At 37.8% G+C, this 18,442-nt stretch overlaps 2 protein-coding genes across 2 annotated transcripts; both read right to left on the reverse strand.

Moving 5' to 3' along the window:
* Nucleotides 1–1,506: 1,506 nt before the first annotated feature.
* lonrf4 (LON peptidase N-terminal domain and ring finger 4) lies at nucleotides 1,507–14,165 on the reverse strand. The gene is made up of 12 exons (XM_084430432.1): nucleotides 12,881–14,165; nucleotides 9,721–9,839; nucleotides 8,643–8,765; nucleotides 8,348–8,518; nucleotides 7,587–7,716; nucleotides 6,505–6,580; nucleotides 4,991–5,105; nucleotides 4,540–4,661; nucleotides 4,145–4,303; nucleotides 3,673–3,835; nucleotides 2,086–2,235; nucleotides 1,507–1,984 (listed from the first exon to the last, which is right to left on the reverse strand). Exons 1-12 carry the CDS (start codon nucleotides 13,191–13,193, stop codon nucleotides 1,835–1,837), a joined length of 1,791 nt encoding a protein of 596 aa, XP_084286558.1. The 5' UTR covers nucleotides 13,194–14,165; the 3' UTR covers nucleotides 1,507–1,834.
* A 448-nt stretch (nucleotides 14,166–14,613) lies between these two features.
* On the reverse strand, nucleotides 14,614–16,042 carry med7 (mediator complex subunit 7). The gene is made up of 2 exons (XM_084430433.1): nucleotides 15,903–16,042; nucleotides 14,614–15,551 (listed from the first exon to the last, which is right to left on the reverse strand). The coding sequence occupies exon 2, from the start codon at nucleotides 15,540–15,542 to the stop codon at nucleotides 14,814–14,816; it is 729 nt and encodes a 242-aa protein (XP_084286559.1). The 5' UTR covers nucleotides 15,543–15,551; nucleotides 15,903–16,042; the 3' UTR covers nucleotides 14,614–14,813.
* Between the last annotated feature and the right edge of the window lie 2,400 nt (nucleotides 16,043–18,442).

An 18,442-nucleotide genomic window follows, 5' to 3' on the forward strand; every position in this document is an offset into this window, starting at 1 on the left:
ATTACTAAAGCAAATTAAAATAAAATCCTATTCTGATTTGAATCCCTTTAATATGTGTCTCTCTGATTCATTGCGGTCTCGAGAGAAACATAACAGGCCTTTTTCTATCTCAGTTTAAGAACCTTTCTGTACCTAAAAGACCAGCCCTAAAAAATCTTTCCTCCAAAAGTACCCAGAGTTATATTTCCTCAAACAAGACACCGTTTCTGCACGTTTAGGCTTACTGCATTCAAAACATGGTCGAAAGCCAAGCACCCACCTGTTAATAACTGTTTTTCAATATGGAAAATTGACAGTAATCTTCAGAGCAGTGCACAAGAGATAAAATCTGAAAAAAATAAAATAAATTGACAGTGCAGGTTGGTGCATTTTTACCCTTGTTGGACTTCCAGCAATAAAAAAATTAAAAAATGGCACATTCACCAGAGTAAAAAAAAAAAAAAAAGGTAAGTTTTAAGCCCATTTAAGTGTTACATCACATATAACTTTGCAGTTTTAACATTCCTCAGAATGTGGCACTAAAACAGAAGAAAGAAATAAGGAAATTAAATGTCACAGTCCTCCTTAACTAAATATCTGAAACTAGATTAAGGCCTAACACAAGGCACAAGCACACATAAATAATCCAATATGACTGACACGAAGAGGTTTGGAGAGCTGTACTGATCGACCAGATGGCTAAAACATTCACAACACCTCCCACAACGGCCCTGGTGCCCATGACAAGTCTGAAACTGCCGTTTGATTGAGAATTTTATACGCTACAGTAGCAGTTAAAAACTTTGGGGCTGGTAAGATTTTAAATTTTTTATAGTCTCATCAAGGCTACATGTATTTGTAAAAATGTAAAAACAATAATACTGTAAATTATCATTAAAATTAAAATATCTGTTTTCCTTTTGAATATTTTTAAAATGTAATTTATTCCTGTGATGGCAAAGCTTTATTATTATGTTGTTGTTGAAAACAGTTTTTAAACTCACATTTTTTAAAAACAGAAATCTTTAGTAACATCATAAATGTTCAACTATAAAACTGTCACTTTTGATCGATTTTAAGCATTCTTGCTAAATAAAGGTATTTATTTCTTTCAAAAAAATACTACAGACTGCTAGAATTCTTTCCTCTTTTCCTATCCTCCTCAGTGTTATGCCAGCAAGCTTGCAACAGATTTAATTTTAAAAAATGAAACAAGCACAACTAGCAGCTTTCATTCATGGGAAAAAAAGGAAGTGTATTCTCTGTCATTAGTATAGCAATATTCATAATATTATTACTGATTCTACTAAAACGTACGGCCGGAATTGTGATTTTGAGTTTGTAGTCATAAGCGTTTCATTCATGCATAATCAATGAGCTCCTATTCAGTCATCAGAACCTTGGGCCAACGGTTTCCCTCTCGGCCACAAATGTGAGCTACACGTTCAAAATAAATCCTGGACAGGGCGCAGCACTACTGGAAACATCTCAAATGTATGTCAACAAAACTAGCTGCAACATTTGGCATCCACTCTGATGATGTTTAATGAAGCTAACAGCGTGAACCAATAAACAGCTGTTCTGTGTAGAACGAGTCCTTAATTCTTTGGTGCTTGACTAAGTAGGAATTAGTTCAATGACTAATTCAATAGTTGTACAGCCACTGGAACAAGTCATCTTATTTTCAACCAACCCATATCATAGCTGTCCGTTGTATAATCCAAGCACAATATCTTGTGTATGGATTATGATAAGAAAACAAAAAAACAGTGACCAAAAAAAAATAAAAATAATTTCTTCCGTGGGGCATGCATGTGATGAGATCAGCAATATTGGCATTTAATGTGTCTCTGTCCTAGCTCTGAGAGAAGTATTCTAGTACAATGCGTAGATGACCCAGTCTATCCTTCAGGGAAGTCAAAGACAGAACGGTGGTCTGATAGGCTGGATCTAACTGCAGCACTGACAGCAGCCACCAGCACCAGGCCGGTCCATTAGCAGACGCCTGCAACGCACAAAAACACATTCATTCTCGTTAGAAAGTTACTATTAAAACGCAAGATCGGTGGTTTTGCTTAATAAGCACAATATTCAGCGTGCTCTGACCTGAATGTTGTCCTCTTTCTCGGGCATGATGCCGTACTGCCGGCTGATCTGCTCCTGAATGCGGCTGTTCAGCCGATGGTACCACTCTCTCGCCTGCTGATACACGCTGTCATGGAGAAGCTGCAGTAATTCAAGCTCGCCGCCTTCGACCTAAACAAGTAGAAGTTTTCCTGTTATTTGTATGCTTTCTTCAACCTGATGATAAAACAATGCTTGTGAAATCATAATGAAGATGAGTTAGAAAAGAGCTTGAATTTGTTGACTAACAGGCAGTTAATCACAAGCTGTTCGATGAATACACTTGCAATTAACGCTAATTAACATTAAGTATTTACTTGATATCAAATTTGCAGTGCTAACAGAAGGTTTCATATTTACAGCCATTATAAGCAATCTATCATGCAAACAGGCTCAGGCTTGTGATAGTGGTAATAACCCCCTCATGAATCTTTTATGCAAGCTTTTCATTTAATGTTCAATCATGACACCTTATTTAGGTGGTTGAGACACAAAACCATTGGGAAAACGACTAGAAGATTAAAAAGTCCAACCTTATTCACTAATAATGATAACTGAACAAAAAACACCACACTGTTGCGTGGCTCTACTTGCCTTAAACATTTCATTAATAAACCTTTAATTGCCAGAGTCAGAACCAACCTGAACCTGTTTAAATGACTGTATAACCGAGAAATTACAGTGTTCTGTCCTAGTATGTGAGCTCAACCGGATGCAATTTAATGAAAATAACTGCAGCAGCCAAATGGCTCGATTATTGTTATAGTGACAATCATCTTGGTGTCACTGCACTATTTGAGTGATCACAACAATCATGACCACTTCCACATATAGCCTCAGTGGGCACCACAACTTCCTATGCAGTGCAGTGTATAGAAAGTGTGAGAAACTTCTGCACAAATTTCAATCTTGAGGAAGTGTCCCACAACAGGTCAAAGCAGTATTAAAACGATCCTCCTTTATGCAGGCATTCAGATCATTATATTTTAATATGATATACTGTTAATAACATATATTAAAAATAGTTGTGATTGACAGTTATTAAAATGACAGAATATAATAAAATGACAAAAAGAGCTTGCTACTGCCACAGTTTGCTATGGTAGAATAATATCCCGGGAGGCTCACGCAGACAGCACTTTAGTTTAAATACTAACATACATTATAGAATGCAAGTGTGCCATCAGGAAACATTTCAGATAAACATGTGCCAGATTTCTATTGTGACAAGAGACTGTAACCTTTAAAATGAGAAGTACATCAAGGACTGTATTAAAGATACTTCCTATCTTAAGCCTCAAGTTAAGATTTGACTAAACTAACTGAAATCACCATAGTTACTAAATAGATTAGACAGAATTCTACAATGTTTCAGTGGTACGGCGCCATGAGAGCAATTTCATTTACACGATTCTTGTATTATCTGGTTATAAGGTTTAATTTTTTCATATTTGCCATATAGTCTTTTGTGCTTTAATAATGCTGTATTGCATTAAAGAGTTCTTCCAATGTGCCTTTTTCTTGGGCTCAGATCTGAAATTTGAGTTATGGCAATCTGTAACCTCTGACCTTATGGTCCTCCAGGTACTCAATATCAGCAGTTTGGTAGCCATCTCTCTGTCCTCTCCTGAGCACTCGGAAGCGACTTCCTCCCACTGTATCCACATAGGAGCGACCATCGGGAAGCAATTCAAGTTCCAAAATATCCAACATGCAGCCATAATCTGCAAAGCTGTGACAGGAAATTCTAGTATCAAAACACTGTATATATATGGCTTTTGTTAAATAAATAATGACATGGTGTATTAAGTCATGTGTTATTGTTCATCTGAGGTTGTATTTACCTAATTTTAAGGTCTGCTAACAATCAGATACGTAAAACCATACAATTCTAAAGGGTGTACTTTCTTTTTCACATGACTGTATGTATATAATTTGAGAATTAATAAGGCATAAATTAAGTTTCTTAAAATCAGTAAGTGCGGAAGCTACCATAACGTTAAACGACAGATGTTAGCTGCATAATATTTTATTTGTATACCCTTTGCCATGCTCATAGCTGCACATGCCAAACTTTTTGGTGCCCGTCTCCATACATCTGCGCATCATCAGACGGTAGCGAGGCTCAAAGATGTGGAGCGGGCAAGGGATGCCAGGGTACGCCACCGTGCACACAAAGATTGGGATGTCCTTTGTCAAACTGGAGATAAAAGATGGTCAGTTGAAAGATGGCACACTTTATCAGAGGCTTTAACAGTCCAGAAGACATTTGATATTGTGTGAAGACTTCTAGACACCATTTTATACATTTTGCAGATACTGGAGCTCTTCCAGACCTCAGCAGCATGGGAAATTCCATTCATAGAAACTCCTTTGCAATAAATAGGCAGGAGCACTGTTTTTTTTGTTGTTGTTATCATTGAGAGGGGCACTCACTTTGAGAGCTCTTCCATCTCTGCCTCGTGCACCTGTTTCCTCTCTGCCAACTGCTGGGGGAAGAGGCGGCAAATAATCTCCTGCAGCAGCACTGTGGGGTTGTACTTCCTGTTCTTAAAATACTGGGAATAGGAAGTAATGTGGTGAGACTTATACTGCTATGTAATATGATTTGTAATATGATTATGGTTTTATTTTTCTTTATTTACTTTATGAAAACATAATGTGATTGACTTGAATTAGAAGAATCAGGTCTGATTTAAGACATGTTATTCTGTAGGTGAAAAACATTTAATTGTAAAATAAAGTTAAATAAATAATAAAATAATACAATTGCAACTTTATCTCACAAGAGAATTTTTTAAATATAAAGTTAGAATTATATATATATATATACACACACACACACACACACATGTAATTATTGTAACAGTCTGTGTTTCAGTAGTACCTCCTGCAGTGGTTGTTTGCAGAGTGGACAGCGGAGATTGTGATCCAGACTTCTCTCGATGCAGTTCTTGCAGAACGTGTGTCCACAGGGTGTTGTCACCGGCTCATAGAATAACCTTTAATCCATTGATCATGATAGTGATCATTGATCCATTGAGCACAGATAAGAGGTGGGAAGTTAATAAACACATCTGTTTATGCACAACAGTCTTCTGGAATAAAAGACTTAAAATACTCATTAAGACAGATATTTTCATCTGGTTTTATCCCATTTCATTAAGAAGAGGATCACTTTGCAGAAATATATCAACTGATAATAACAATTGATAAGGAATAATTAACAACATGCCGCTTAATTATCACAAATAGTAGTGCATTATTTTGTCCATTATTTTTCAAATAATTCAACAACCCGGAGTCAATATATTCCGCTTACATTACAGTTACCACGCCTGTTCAATGTTGAGCCAATCACCGACAGGGGGAGGGTGTTGTGAGGTTTTGTGCTCGTGCACGGCTGCACGCAAAGTCGGAGCTGAAGAAGAAGTTGGCTCAAAACCTCACAACACCCACAAAACCTCCCCCTGTCGGTGATTGGTTGGAACACTATTTGTTTTGGTTTTGAGTGGTTGGTGAAACCAATTGTTTTTGTGTGCAGATCTCAGAGCCTAGGCTGCCTACAGAGACGCGTTTTTTTGACGGCATGCTTAACTGAGAAACTGAAAAAATGTCATATAGCTTTTCAGTTGCAAAGCTATTTTACTGATAAAGACGCAGGGCAGCACTGGCAACAAGTTTGTGTGTGTGTGTGTGTGTGTGTGTGTGTGTGTGTGTGTGTGTGTGTTTGTATGGGAGAGAGAGCAGGAGAAAGAGAGTGTGCTTTCCATAGATAATAAAAGGTAATTCCATGGTGAAAACATGGATATAGTTTGTCATTTTTATATTATTGTTTGATATATAGATTTGCTTGGTCAGTGTCTTTGTAGGTTTATGTTCTTTTGCTGTTGTAGGCTGTAAGGACCTCTGAAATCATTTGACAAGTGATATGGACATATAATGTAATCAAGACATTCTCATTCACGGTTCCATGCTGGTGGAATGCTCTCCCTACCCTCATCCGGAATGCAGAATCCCTGACAACATTCAATAGACAACTGAAAACTCATATCTTCCATGAGCACTTAACCTCATAAAAAAAAAAAACTTTCCTTTTCTGTAATTGCACACCTTAGAACGTTTGTAAACCATTCAGAATCAAGCATTTAACAGCTCCATAGTAACTTACAATACACTGGTATGACCGCAAAACAAGAATGTTCAAATGCCAGTGTCATGACATTTCCCAGTTTTGAATTACACTCGTTAAAGTATTAAAGAATATGTTGTGTCTTCAATTAAGCAAGTGCCAGCTGTAACCTAACATTTAAATACTATATCAAAGTTCAAGAAAATGCAAGGGTCTGGTAGCAGGATATAAGGTCAGTGAAAAAGGACACACTATAAATCTCCACTGACCTGATGCAGAGAGGGCACTCAAAATCAGTCACTGTCAGAACGCTGAGGCAGGACTCTCTGCCCACACTGCACACACCTAAAGAATCAAACAACCAACATAAACTTTGAATGAATGTCATTCTGATTTGTTGTCTATTCATGTCTAAACAAAGTAACCGCTTATGAAGTCAAATGAAATAATATTTATATGAATAATAATATTTAAAGGTATAGCGGAGGATCTTTCCGAATTTTAGATAAGACCCGCCCTCTCCACTTTTTGAATAAGTTTGATTGATTCACCTGAATGATTGACAATTAGGAGGGCCAATAGTATAGGTGATCCACCCGGAAGTAAAAAATCCTCCCCTATACCTTTAATAATAATAATATGAATATATAACCCATTATGTTTACCTGGGTTGAACAATGAACTACTATGAACTAATGAAAAAAGAACTTACAAAACCCAAAGTAATCTTGAATATCAAAATTAATATCATATGTTTAATATGACAATTTACTTATGACGTATCGTATGTATACATATGCAACAGGTCACTTGAGGATGTGTTATACTGTATATATAGCTTGGCTAATGTGCTATGTTATGAACATAATTATGGCCAAAGTGTCAAACCAGTCTCACACAATTTGCTGAAACTAACACCTACTCACATTATTATGTATTCCTTACTTAATGCGTAGTTTTAAAAAAAAGTATGAGATTAATGATGATTAATAATCCTCATCAAGTGACAATTAATTAAAATTGTATAAAGCAAAGCAGCTGAACTAACTACTTTTCAGCATTCTGGACTGGAACTATCTATTTAAAAAGTAAACTTTGAAAATATTATTGAATTATATTTAATACAAAAACAATGTTTGAATCATTTCTAGAAGGTGTATAAAGCAAAGCAGCTGAACTAACTACTTTTCAGCATTCTGGACTGGAACTATCTATTTAAAAAGTAAACTTTGAAAATATTATTGAATTATATTTAATACAAAAACAATGTTTGAATCATTTCTAGAAGGTGCATATATAAATGCGAATGCATTACATTTGTTTCCATGAGCAGTCAGTAAGATATCTTTACCTCCGTTCTGTTTCTCCTCTCTCTTCATCATCATTTCCTCATCATCCTCAGCAGTGGGGAGGAAGGACACGGCCTGACACAGGCTCAGGCAGCACTCGCCGCTGGTGCCGTGCTTCACTTTAGTTGCATTCTAGGACAGAACAAGAAAGACCTTGAGAGTGAGCAAAAACTTTCCCATATAGCTCACATCACAAATGAATTTATTTGTATTGCCATATCAGCATCAAAGTCTATTTTCATGAGGAAAAAAAGAGAATCTTTAAGAAAACATCACAATCACAACTATATCAGATCTTTTAGTTGATATCTTTATATTTTAGTTGCTCACAATACCAATGTTACACAAGAGAAAATGTGACCCTGGACCACAAAAAATGTCGCACGGGTATATTTGTGGCAATAGCCAATAATACATCGTATGGGTCACAATTAGCGATTTTTCTTTCATAAATCAGTAAAGATCATGTTGCATGAAGATATTTAGTAAATTTCCTACCGTAAACATAATATAAAGTGGATGCAGAACAATCGCGACCATAAATGGACAACTTTAAAGGCGATTTTCTCAATGTTTAGATTTTTTTTATTTCAGATTTTCAATAGTTGTATCTCAGTCAAATATTGTCCAGTCCTAACAAACCATACATCAATGGAAAGCTTATTTATTCAGCCTGTATATGGTGTATAAATCTCAATTTAAATTGACCCTTGAGACTGGTTTTGTGGTCCAGGGTCACATATGTGCTGTGCGCACACCTCACCTGCCCGGCATCACTTTGACCTTCAGCACTGCTGTGCGTGTAGCGCTGACTATCTGTGCACGAGGGGCTTACAGAGCTGGTGATGGGACAGGGATCTTGCAAGTACTCCGACACAACATGCAGGATCCGTGGAACTTCTTCCGGTACAGGCATTCCCTCTGCTTCCAAGATCTGCACATCATGTAAAACATTTTATTCATGCAAAACGTGCTCCATATTTGGATGTTTTGGTTCTGACTCTCTCCAGAAAAGTGAACTGTTCATCAAACTTCTGGAAACGTTCTGAAAGACCCACCTTCTTAATCTGGTTTTTCGCAGGGGCAAAGTCAGGCTGCTGCTTCAAGCAGTGGTAGAACTGGATGAGGGCTTCAGTCTGTCTGCCCATTTCAAGAAGAACATTCCCTTTACGAAAGAACCCCTAAAAACACAGAATTTAAACACAAAGTATTAACACAAATATTCCTATTCAATTTATTAAATATAATTTAGTAAAAGTCTTCGGGAATAGAAGTAAATCTCCCCCGTTTTACATAATATATATATAATCAAAACATAATCAAACACTACATTTTACATTTTTTAGGTCAGGAAGATTTTTTAATGACTGAAGTATCTTATGCTCACCAAGGCTGCATTTATTTGATCAAGAATACAGTAAAAACAATAATAGTAATATTTTGAAATATTATTACAATTTTAAATAGTTTTCTATTTTAATATATTTTAAAATGAAATGTATTTCTCTGATGACAAAGCTGAATTTTCAGCATCATTGCTCCAGTTTTCAGTGTCACATGATCCTTCAGAAATTATTCTAATATGCTGATTTTCTGCTCAAGAAATATTTTCTTATTATTGTCAATGTTGTGCTGCCTAATATTTTTTGGAAACCATGATCATTTTTTCAGGATTCTTTGATGAATGTATAGTAAAAAATTAAATAATAAAATCCTTAAAAGAAATAGAATTCGTTTGTAATGTTATAAATTTACTGTCACTTTTGATCAATTTAATGCCTTTTTGCTGAATAAAAGTGATACATTATAAGAGCATTATTAAAGATTAACTTTGAACGGCAGTGCATGCCAGTAAACTGCTGTGGGAATAATGCCAAACCACAATGTGCTCTGTCCATACCAACAGAGATGATATAACTATGAAACTGTTTCCGCAAAACCAAAACACGAGACTGCACAGACATTTCAGAAATCTGGCTTGAGTATGCAGAATAATAAAAATGTATCATAAATTGATACAGATTTTAAGAATGCAGAATATAACTCATCTGTCAACACCATTCCTAAACAGCAATCAAAGTCTTGTCCCAAGACAACATATAAATAACCAGTACAGTCAGCAAAGATGGCCCTCACCTCAGTCCAGTTGGGTCGCACACAGCACAGGTCATCCAGGTCACGGAGGGCATCAGAAAAGCGACGGAGGCCCATGCAAGCCTCGGCCCGCCACACTTTCAGACTCACATCATCCGGGACTGTAGATGCATGAAGAGATGGGACAGTATGATCCTCAGTCTCATTTCAGACATAGATATGTGGCTTTTATGGAGTTTTTTTTTGTTTTAAATGTGCATAAACAAAAAGAGAGAAACCTAAATGGACATCTTTAATCTCTGAACAGCAGCACTCTGCATAAGCATTCCTCCCACCTCTAGTGAACATTGTGTTTTACATCTGCACCACTTGGATGGCATGAGATGACCATCTAATAGCATAATGCAAAAAATAAGGAAAAGAAACTGTGTAATGCATAAAGATCAAATGCAACGAATGGAGTTCGCCTGCTATAAGATAAACAAAGGAAGGGGTGGATGAGCGTGCTTTAGAGATTAATCAAATTCAACTACAAAGGGATCTGATCTGACAGTGATCGGAAATCCAAAACTTCTACAAATTATTGCATAAAGAGGGACAGAAATTCAGGTTGCATTTATATATGTGCACACAGACCGATGAAATAACCAGGCTGTTACAAACCAGATTATGTTGTAGGATTCTCGGTTACACAAGAGGGAAAGATTATGTGGGGCAGAACGCTGAGCGTACAGGAAACTGCCTCTAATTGGATTCAAAGAGTTGACAGACATCTGAGTTTTGCCTGGGAGGGTTTATGTTACTAGACAGATAACTGCATTCATTCAGTGGCCGTAAAATGATACGTTTAATTCGCTAAAAGACAGATGGTACTGTTGATGTTAATAGTCATGCTATATCTAAAAGAGAAGAGCCTTACAATACTACCAAACTACACTATAGTGCACTATAGCTCATTATGTCGGAAATACGTTAATTGCACAGGATTCTGCACAACCACATTCATGCATCTTAGAATATGCCCTGTAATGTCTCCTTTGTATATATTGTATACCCAAGGGGACTTGTTATTTCACCAACGTGTGCCCTAGAGATTCTTTCATGGCCTTATTTACCCTTGTTAGTGACATCAGCCTCTCACAACATGTTTTAACCCATTTTCACTGGTATTCATTAACCCTTTAGGAGACCTGAGATTATGAAATCACTGTTGCTTTCAACAAGCACAGCTCTCCGCTCTAAAGTGTGTGAGTAGGTGGATCACAAAGACAATCTCTAACAGTCTTCAACTAACCCACGCTGTGTTAAAATGAATTTTATGCAGCAATCTAGGGCAAATATTTCTAGAAACAACAGATTTCAAACTCCTGCTGCATACGGGTTTCATTATCTCAGCCTACCTGTGTTTATAGGCTGATCTGATTCTAAACATGCATTTAGTATATTAAATTTTAAATGAGATAGTTCAAAATGATCAAAAATGAGTAAATGATGAATCGTTTACTCACCCTAATGTCATTCCAAACACAAATGAAGATATTTTTAATAAAATCTAAGATTTCTGTCCCCATTTCTGTGACAGCTACATAAAGTTCATAAAGAGATTGTAAATCTAATCCTAAGCGGATTAGTCTAAATTTTCTGAAGAGACACGATCGCTTTATAAAATGAACTGATTGAATTTAGGCTTTTATTCACATATAAATATTGATCAGCGAACATAAACAGAAGCTCAACCATCTTTGCTTGACGTGCGAGAACAAACTTCATTGGTTCTTGAAGAAGCTCAGACGTGCGGCGTCACGCAAGAATGAACCTCATTGTTTCTCGCACATCAAGCAAGCATTCTTGCGCTTCCGTTTACCACAACTGATGCGTTAGTTGATGAATGTATATGTGAATAAAAAATAAAAAAATCCTGTTCAGCGTATAAAGCGATCGTGTCTCTTCAGATAATTTGGACTATACCGCTCAAGTCATATAGATTAGTTTTACGGTCTCAGTATGAACTTTTTGAAGCGTCAAAGTGGTAGTTGTGTAGCTGTCAATGGAGGGAAAGAAATCACTCAGATTTCATCAAAAAGATCTTCATTTGTGTTCCAAAGATGAATGAAGTCTTTCGTGTTTGGAACGACATGAGGGAGAGTAAATGATGACAGAATTTTCATTTTTGGGTGAACTAACCATTTAATTGCATAATCTCTATGATGCATTTTCCACATGATTGATATTCTATTTACAGATCCTTGTAAATTTTATCCTCATTTAATTCAAATCATCATACTTCCAGAGATTTTTAATTGCATTCAATGTATTCCTTTTTCATTAGTGAATATGAGGTTCACAAACTCATTGGCCTACTTCAGCAGAATGAGGTGTGCTGTCACTGCATACATGTCCTATAAAAAGCAAGAGCCGGCTATTATTATGAGTTGCAAATATCCTGTACAGCAAGAAAAAGAAAGGTTACAATTTGCTGTATAGAATCTAGTGAGCTTCCTATCTTGACTGCACAACCTAGGCACCTTCCATGTCACCGATCATTCTATTATGCACCATATTTGCAATACTTGCAAAAAGTGGGTTTACTTTTTATAGGTGGTATAAACGCAGTGGATTCATTCATCCTAACTATAAATCAAAAATATATATAGGAACAAAGAAAATGTAACATTTCATTAATTTTGTCATGTGAGCAACCAATAATTAACACTGATAAAAGTCTCGTGAGACTTACGTAAACATGCAACAGTAACAGTTTTGGTTTATTTTAAGCCAGACATAACGTTAGTAATAACTTGTGGGTGGGTAAGTGACTCCGGTTAAGTAATCACACTCATAGGTCGGTATTCCGAATCGTAGTATGTTTTGATTCACAAAAAAAGAATCGGTTCTCAAGATTGATTCTTTCGACTACTCTCGCGCGTATGTATCTCTGTGTTTTGAACGCAAGCGCCTTAAAGCAACATAAAATAATTCGGTTGCTGAAATAATCATAATTTAAAAAAAAAACGGTGTTTAATAGAAAGAATTAACGAATCGAGCTCCGTTCATAGCCCTAGTTTTGAGACAGCCATAGTCCGAGCATCTGCATGTTCAGTTGTCATAACCGATACTGAACACTACCGTGTTGCACAATAAACACCAATGTGGTTGCATAAGGTAATTTGTCTCGTAGACGGAGTTTGCATCCTTAACTTACCCATCTCGATCCCTTCGTCCGCAATACGAAGCGCTTCTGTAAACTCGCTGGTTTTCAGCTTCTCCTGAATGTGACACTTCATCTTAGTCTCTTCTGGGCAACATTTCTCAATGACGCTGAACAGTAACACGTTGTTTTTGATGTTTTTCGCATCTCTCTGTTTCAGTCGTTCTTTGCAGGTGGGGCATCTCGAGGGCAGGAAAGCGCCCATGCATCTCCTGCAGAACGAGTGACCGCAGCTCATGGTCACGGGCTCGCACATAAGGAACAGACAGATCGGACACTCCAGCAGATCCATGCTGGACTCTTTCATCCGGTGACAGCTTCTTCCTGAAAGTTGAACAGCTGATGCCCTTTGTCAAAAGTTAAAGAGCTCGATTCTTGAGCATGAAATGTGGCATGCATAAAAAGTTAAACGACACGGGTAGTTTAACAGCTCTGTCCTATCTCATTTCATGATCACTGCTTTTATAAGCTTCCAAAGGCCGATGGCAGTTTCTGCGAAATTGAGCCGAGTGTGCCAAGACTAAGAGCATGCTTTAGGATTCCCTCTCCAACTTACTTTTATATGTGACAATAGATTTAATATGTATGATTATCTGTTGTCAATCATATCTCAGTCTTTGTTGTGAGAGTAACGTTTTCCCTTGTTGTGTGTAGTATGATGAATCGGTTCACTCCGCTTCAGTCCGATCAGCGTGGCTTTGCTGACTCTTCCGAACTCCATCAACGCAGTGCAAGGGCAAAATAAAAAGCGACCGATGGATCTCTATTTTCCTGTTTTTAAGTTCGCTAGACCAACATCTTTCTCTTGTGTTTAGACCGCAGATAATGCTGTGTTCGCCACTGACACCATTACATTACATAAATAAAAAAAACACGTGACGCGTGGTGGTGCTTCCCATTGGCTCCCCCGCTCCGCGTTCCACCCTGTTGTGAAACAGCGAATGCCGCGTTTCATAACAGGGAATCTCGCGCACTAATTCATTGACAGCGTCTTACAAATCAAACTCTGCCATGGACATATGGGTGTTCAATATTTGTGCTTTGATAATTGCTTTCTTGCCTTTTCTTTGTGTAATTTATCATTTGCCGCACGTAGAAAAGGGTTTTGCTTTAGATGTTGAATGCAGTCCCTTCCCGCGATCATGCATTCTGTGCCACTGATAACATTATAAACCCTGAGGAATAACATTGTGTTAGTATTTCTTAAACATTTATCTCAAATTGTCTACAACTTCTACATAGACATTACCTTCGCAAACCTTTTAATAAATCTTCGTATACTTGCTGTATTCATGTCTGTGTATTTATGGACTCGTGTATGTCGAACACATGTTCAGTGGCATGCTGGTGAGTAAAGACTTAAAGCATAATAGGATGACACTGCAAATACAGAGTCATTGTAATTACCAACCAACGATACAAATGTCCATTTGGTTAAAATCTGCGTCACTGGTTAGACTAAAGTGCACTTACACAAGATTGCATAAGTGCAGTAAAGGTTGTATAAGTTTGCATTTCCTCCAACCAGTCTGCATCATGTAAACATGTGACACTGAGAATGACTAAATCACATAACACAACATTGTCTGGCTGCACAGCAGGTTATTACTCAGCAGTTTAACTAGTTTTTTTCTTCCTTTATCATTATCATGTGGTTTATAATGTGGCTTGAACTGATGCTTATAGTCTGTTTTATTTATGTGAAAACAACACAAAAAAGCAGTGAGTGATATGAAAATGAAAAGACCAGATCTTTATTATTTTACACATACAGCTCTACTTCAATGACTCTGTGAGCAGACCACCGTGTTAAATAGTAAAAATGTCTGTATGTGTTTGTGGTCTGCCTATGTTGAGTTTTGTAACAATGTTGAAGAACGGGCATGTCCTGAATAAAAATAAAAACACAATACATTCCTTAGACAGCTCATGTCATCTCATCAATAATACTGCACATTGCAGCATCCTTGTCCCACACTTTGTCCTTATTACAAGACACGTTCTTGTCCGTTTGTGCAACCATGCAGCTAACACCCGTCACATCTACATCCATAGGCTCTGTTTTCAGTCTTGAGGCTCCAGCTGACCCCGCGCCACCAGCCTCTCCCGCGCTGGAGCTGTTAGGCTGTGGCAAATCATCAGGCAGCGAAACAAGACACCCTTGAATCATCTCCACCACCCGCTCCAGATGCTTCTGGAAACGCTCAGCCGTCTCCAACCTCTGTCTCTTCTGAACCTCCATCATGACCCGAAGCGTCTCCCTGGCCTGGTGAGGACGGTACTCATTGATGAGGTGATGCATGTGGACAAACAGGAGTTTCAAGTCCTCCATCTTCTCCTCTCGCTTAATGCTGCCTGGGCTTTTGATGAGGATGTCCAGAAGGTCCAGAAAGTTGACTAGGATGGACATATTTAGTTTCTTCAGCTCTCTCTTGTGGTCAAACTGCATAGGGTGGAGGCGCTCGATGCCCTGGGTCTCCAATGGTCGAATGATGATGTCATCGCATTGGAAATGATTGCCAAACATCATGTAACTGTCTCGAATAGGAGGAGGGGGCTTGGGGGCCAGTCCCTTTCGCACGTTCTCATCCGTGTACTCCTTGATAAACTGCATTGGAGGCGGTGGAAGAGCACTGACCTGCTGTGGCTCCCCCATGGTTTAAATCTAGTCGAGAAAACAATCAAATCTATTTATTAAATAGAAAAGTAGCAATATTGTTATTATTATTTATTAAAACTCTGTCTCTCTGGGATGCAATCTACAAGTATTGACTCTAAACAAAATTCGCTTTGAAAAATTATTTGCTCTCCTAGATATATTACTGTCAAACAAACATATTGGGGGGCTTCGGAAATGCAGTAAAAGCATACACATTTTTTATCAACAATAACGTTACTTGTTTAGAAACAGCTAAAAGCTTACAAGCTAAATGCTAAGTTACTGTTCACCAAATAAGTGATATAGAGAATCGCAAAGCGGGACTCATTACTGTAGTAATCAACAAAAAATACATACCGAAGCTGCTGGCTTTATTGAACAAAAAGAGTGTCGGCTATGAAAACAGATTTTCAGTAAACATAAGCAAAGCGGTCAGGTCCTCCTGCATGTCTCAATTCTCGATTTCTATTTCCTTCATGTTTGAACATAAATGGATTGCATTGGTACACAGTCTTGTAGCAACGAGCTATTTCATTGGCCAAAAGGAGAATAGGGCGTGTCCAAAGTAAAGCGTATTCAATGACATCGTAGTTTGGCTGTTTTATAAATATTATGCGAAATCAATACAATTAATTAATAATGTTAATGTTTGTTAGTGGCCCATGACCAATTTATTTTATGAGTTGTTTTTTTCAAATGGGCCGTTTGTGTGATACAACATACACACCACTGGTTGCCACGCAACATTCAGTGGCACATCCCCCTCAGAAATAGATGTGCCACAAGCTGACTACACTTTTGAAAATTCTTAACGTTTATAAATATGTTTAACTGAAATTTATTAAAAAGTAGTTATTAAAAAATATAAATTCTAAAATACTATTTAGAATTGGTTTGTTTTCACAAAATTATGCTTTTTTTGTTTATTTTTCGTCTGTTTATAGTGACATCTTCTACTCATCTCTAAATTCATTTTATCAAGCATACTTACAGTTTTTGCCCATTGCTTGAACACATTTTGCAAAACTTCGCTCATTGTGCCAAAACTCTACACACAAGTAAACATGACACATTTATACTATTCACATCTGTGTCAAATTGAAACTCTACTATCAAAACCTAAACTCTGCTATCAAAACCTAACATTCCTTTGTCAAAATGTAACTCTGATGACAAAATGACACATACTTGCATCATATGCATACACTTTCAGATCAGGGGAAACACACTAGTCTACTTTATATAAAACACTGCAGTCTTTGATTTTCACTGTTTATTCAGAAGGCATATTTTCAGAAGGCACATTTTCAAACAACCAAAAAAGCAAATAGGCCTACTCAATATTGTGCATTGCAGCACTGTACATTGCAGTAACATGAATTCAGATAAAGCAAAAAATAAATAATAATAATAATAATAATAATAATAATAATAGAAAAAACACTATACTGTAAACACAAAAAATCATGGCAATTGTGCATACGTGGGCTCATGTTGGGGTCTGGCCACAGGACCTCATCGACATCGCAAGCAATGTCTTCTCCCGCTAGGCACCGGGGAAAATATCCCCTTGCATGTCGAAACCATCCATGGATTGCTGTCACCTGAATGTCGCTGCAGGCCTGTTCCATTGCCTGCAGAAGAGGCATGCGGGCATGTGGTTGGCATATACACGCCATCTCCAAGCCGAAAATAATTCCTCTATAGGGTTTAAAAATGGTGAGTAAGGGGGCAAGTATACCACTTCAAATTGATTGTGGTTTGTGAACCAAGCCTGGACCAGAGTAGCCCGATGGAAACTGACATTATCCAATACCACCACAAACCTGGGCTGATCTGGTCTGTTCTGTACTACTGTATTATGGAGAGCATCTAGAAATGTGAGTATATGTTGGCTATTGTATGGACCTAGTTTTGCATGACGATGGGGTGGTGTGCATATAGGGGGTGGTGTGGCGCAATGGATAAGACACATGCCTTTGGTGTGAGAGACCTGGGTTCGAATCCACTGTGAGACACCAATGTGTCCCTGAGCAAGACACTTAACCCCTAGTTGCTCCAGAGGCGTGCGACCTCTGACATAGCAATTGTAAGTCGCTTTGGATAAAAGCGTCAGCTAAATGTAAAATGTAAATGTAAATGATGCAGAAGCCCTCGAAGGCTTATGGCGGCACACAATGTGATATTTCCCCTGCGCTGCCCCGGGACGTGCACAATTGCCCTTTGGCCAATTACATTACGACCCCGTCGTCTTGTTTTGCTCAGGTCGAATCCAACTTCATCAATGAAAATGAATTCATGATGAGGGTATGCAGCTCCATCCATGGCCAAGATTCTCTGTAAAAAAAAAAAAAAAAAAACACTGTTCCTCTCAAATGGGACCCTGTAGAGCTGCTTCATGGTGATGTTGTGTTTTCCCAAGATGCGCCTGATGGTGGTGATGCTCACATGGTTTATGTTGTTGAACACTTGCCTGTCTGTAAGTATTTTCTGTCGTAGCTGGTGGAGACGGATGGCATTGTCTGCCCTCACTAGGTCCACAACGGCAAGTTCCTGCTGTTGCGTGAACAGGCGTTGGCGTCCTCCCCCAGAAGGTCTTCTAGTCAATCTAGAGAAATAAAACCACAAAAAATTGTCATCGGTTTGCTTCTTTTTCTTACAGTACTTTACTGTATATACTGTATCATCCACTGTACTGAAACATCTCAATATACTGTAAGTAATCATGCTATGTTTCACAAAAACTACCACTTTGGCTGCAAAAGGAGCATTAGCACCCTGCAATACCCTGTACACGTGATGTGGTAATGTGATATACTGTGGTACAGTGCTGTAAATACCATCTGAGTAGAGTATAAGGTAGAGAGGTGAAGACATACCTGTTTTCTAGTCGGAAT

Source organism: Rutilus rutilus, assembly GCF_951802725.1.
Source record: "Rutilus rutilus genome assembly, chromosome: 14".
In the NCBI taxonomy this organism is placed as follows: domain Eukaryota; kingdom Metazoa; phylum Chordata; class Actinopteri; order Cypriniformes; family Leuciscidae; genus Rutilus; species Rutilus rutilus.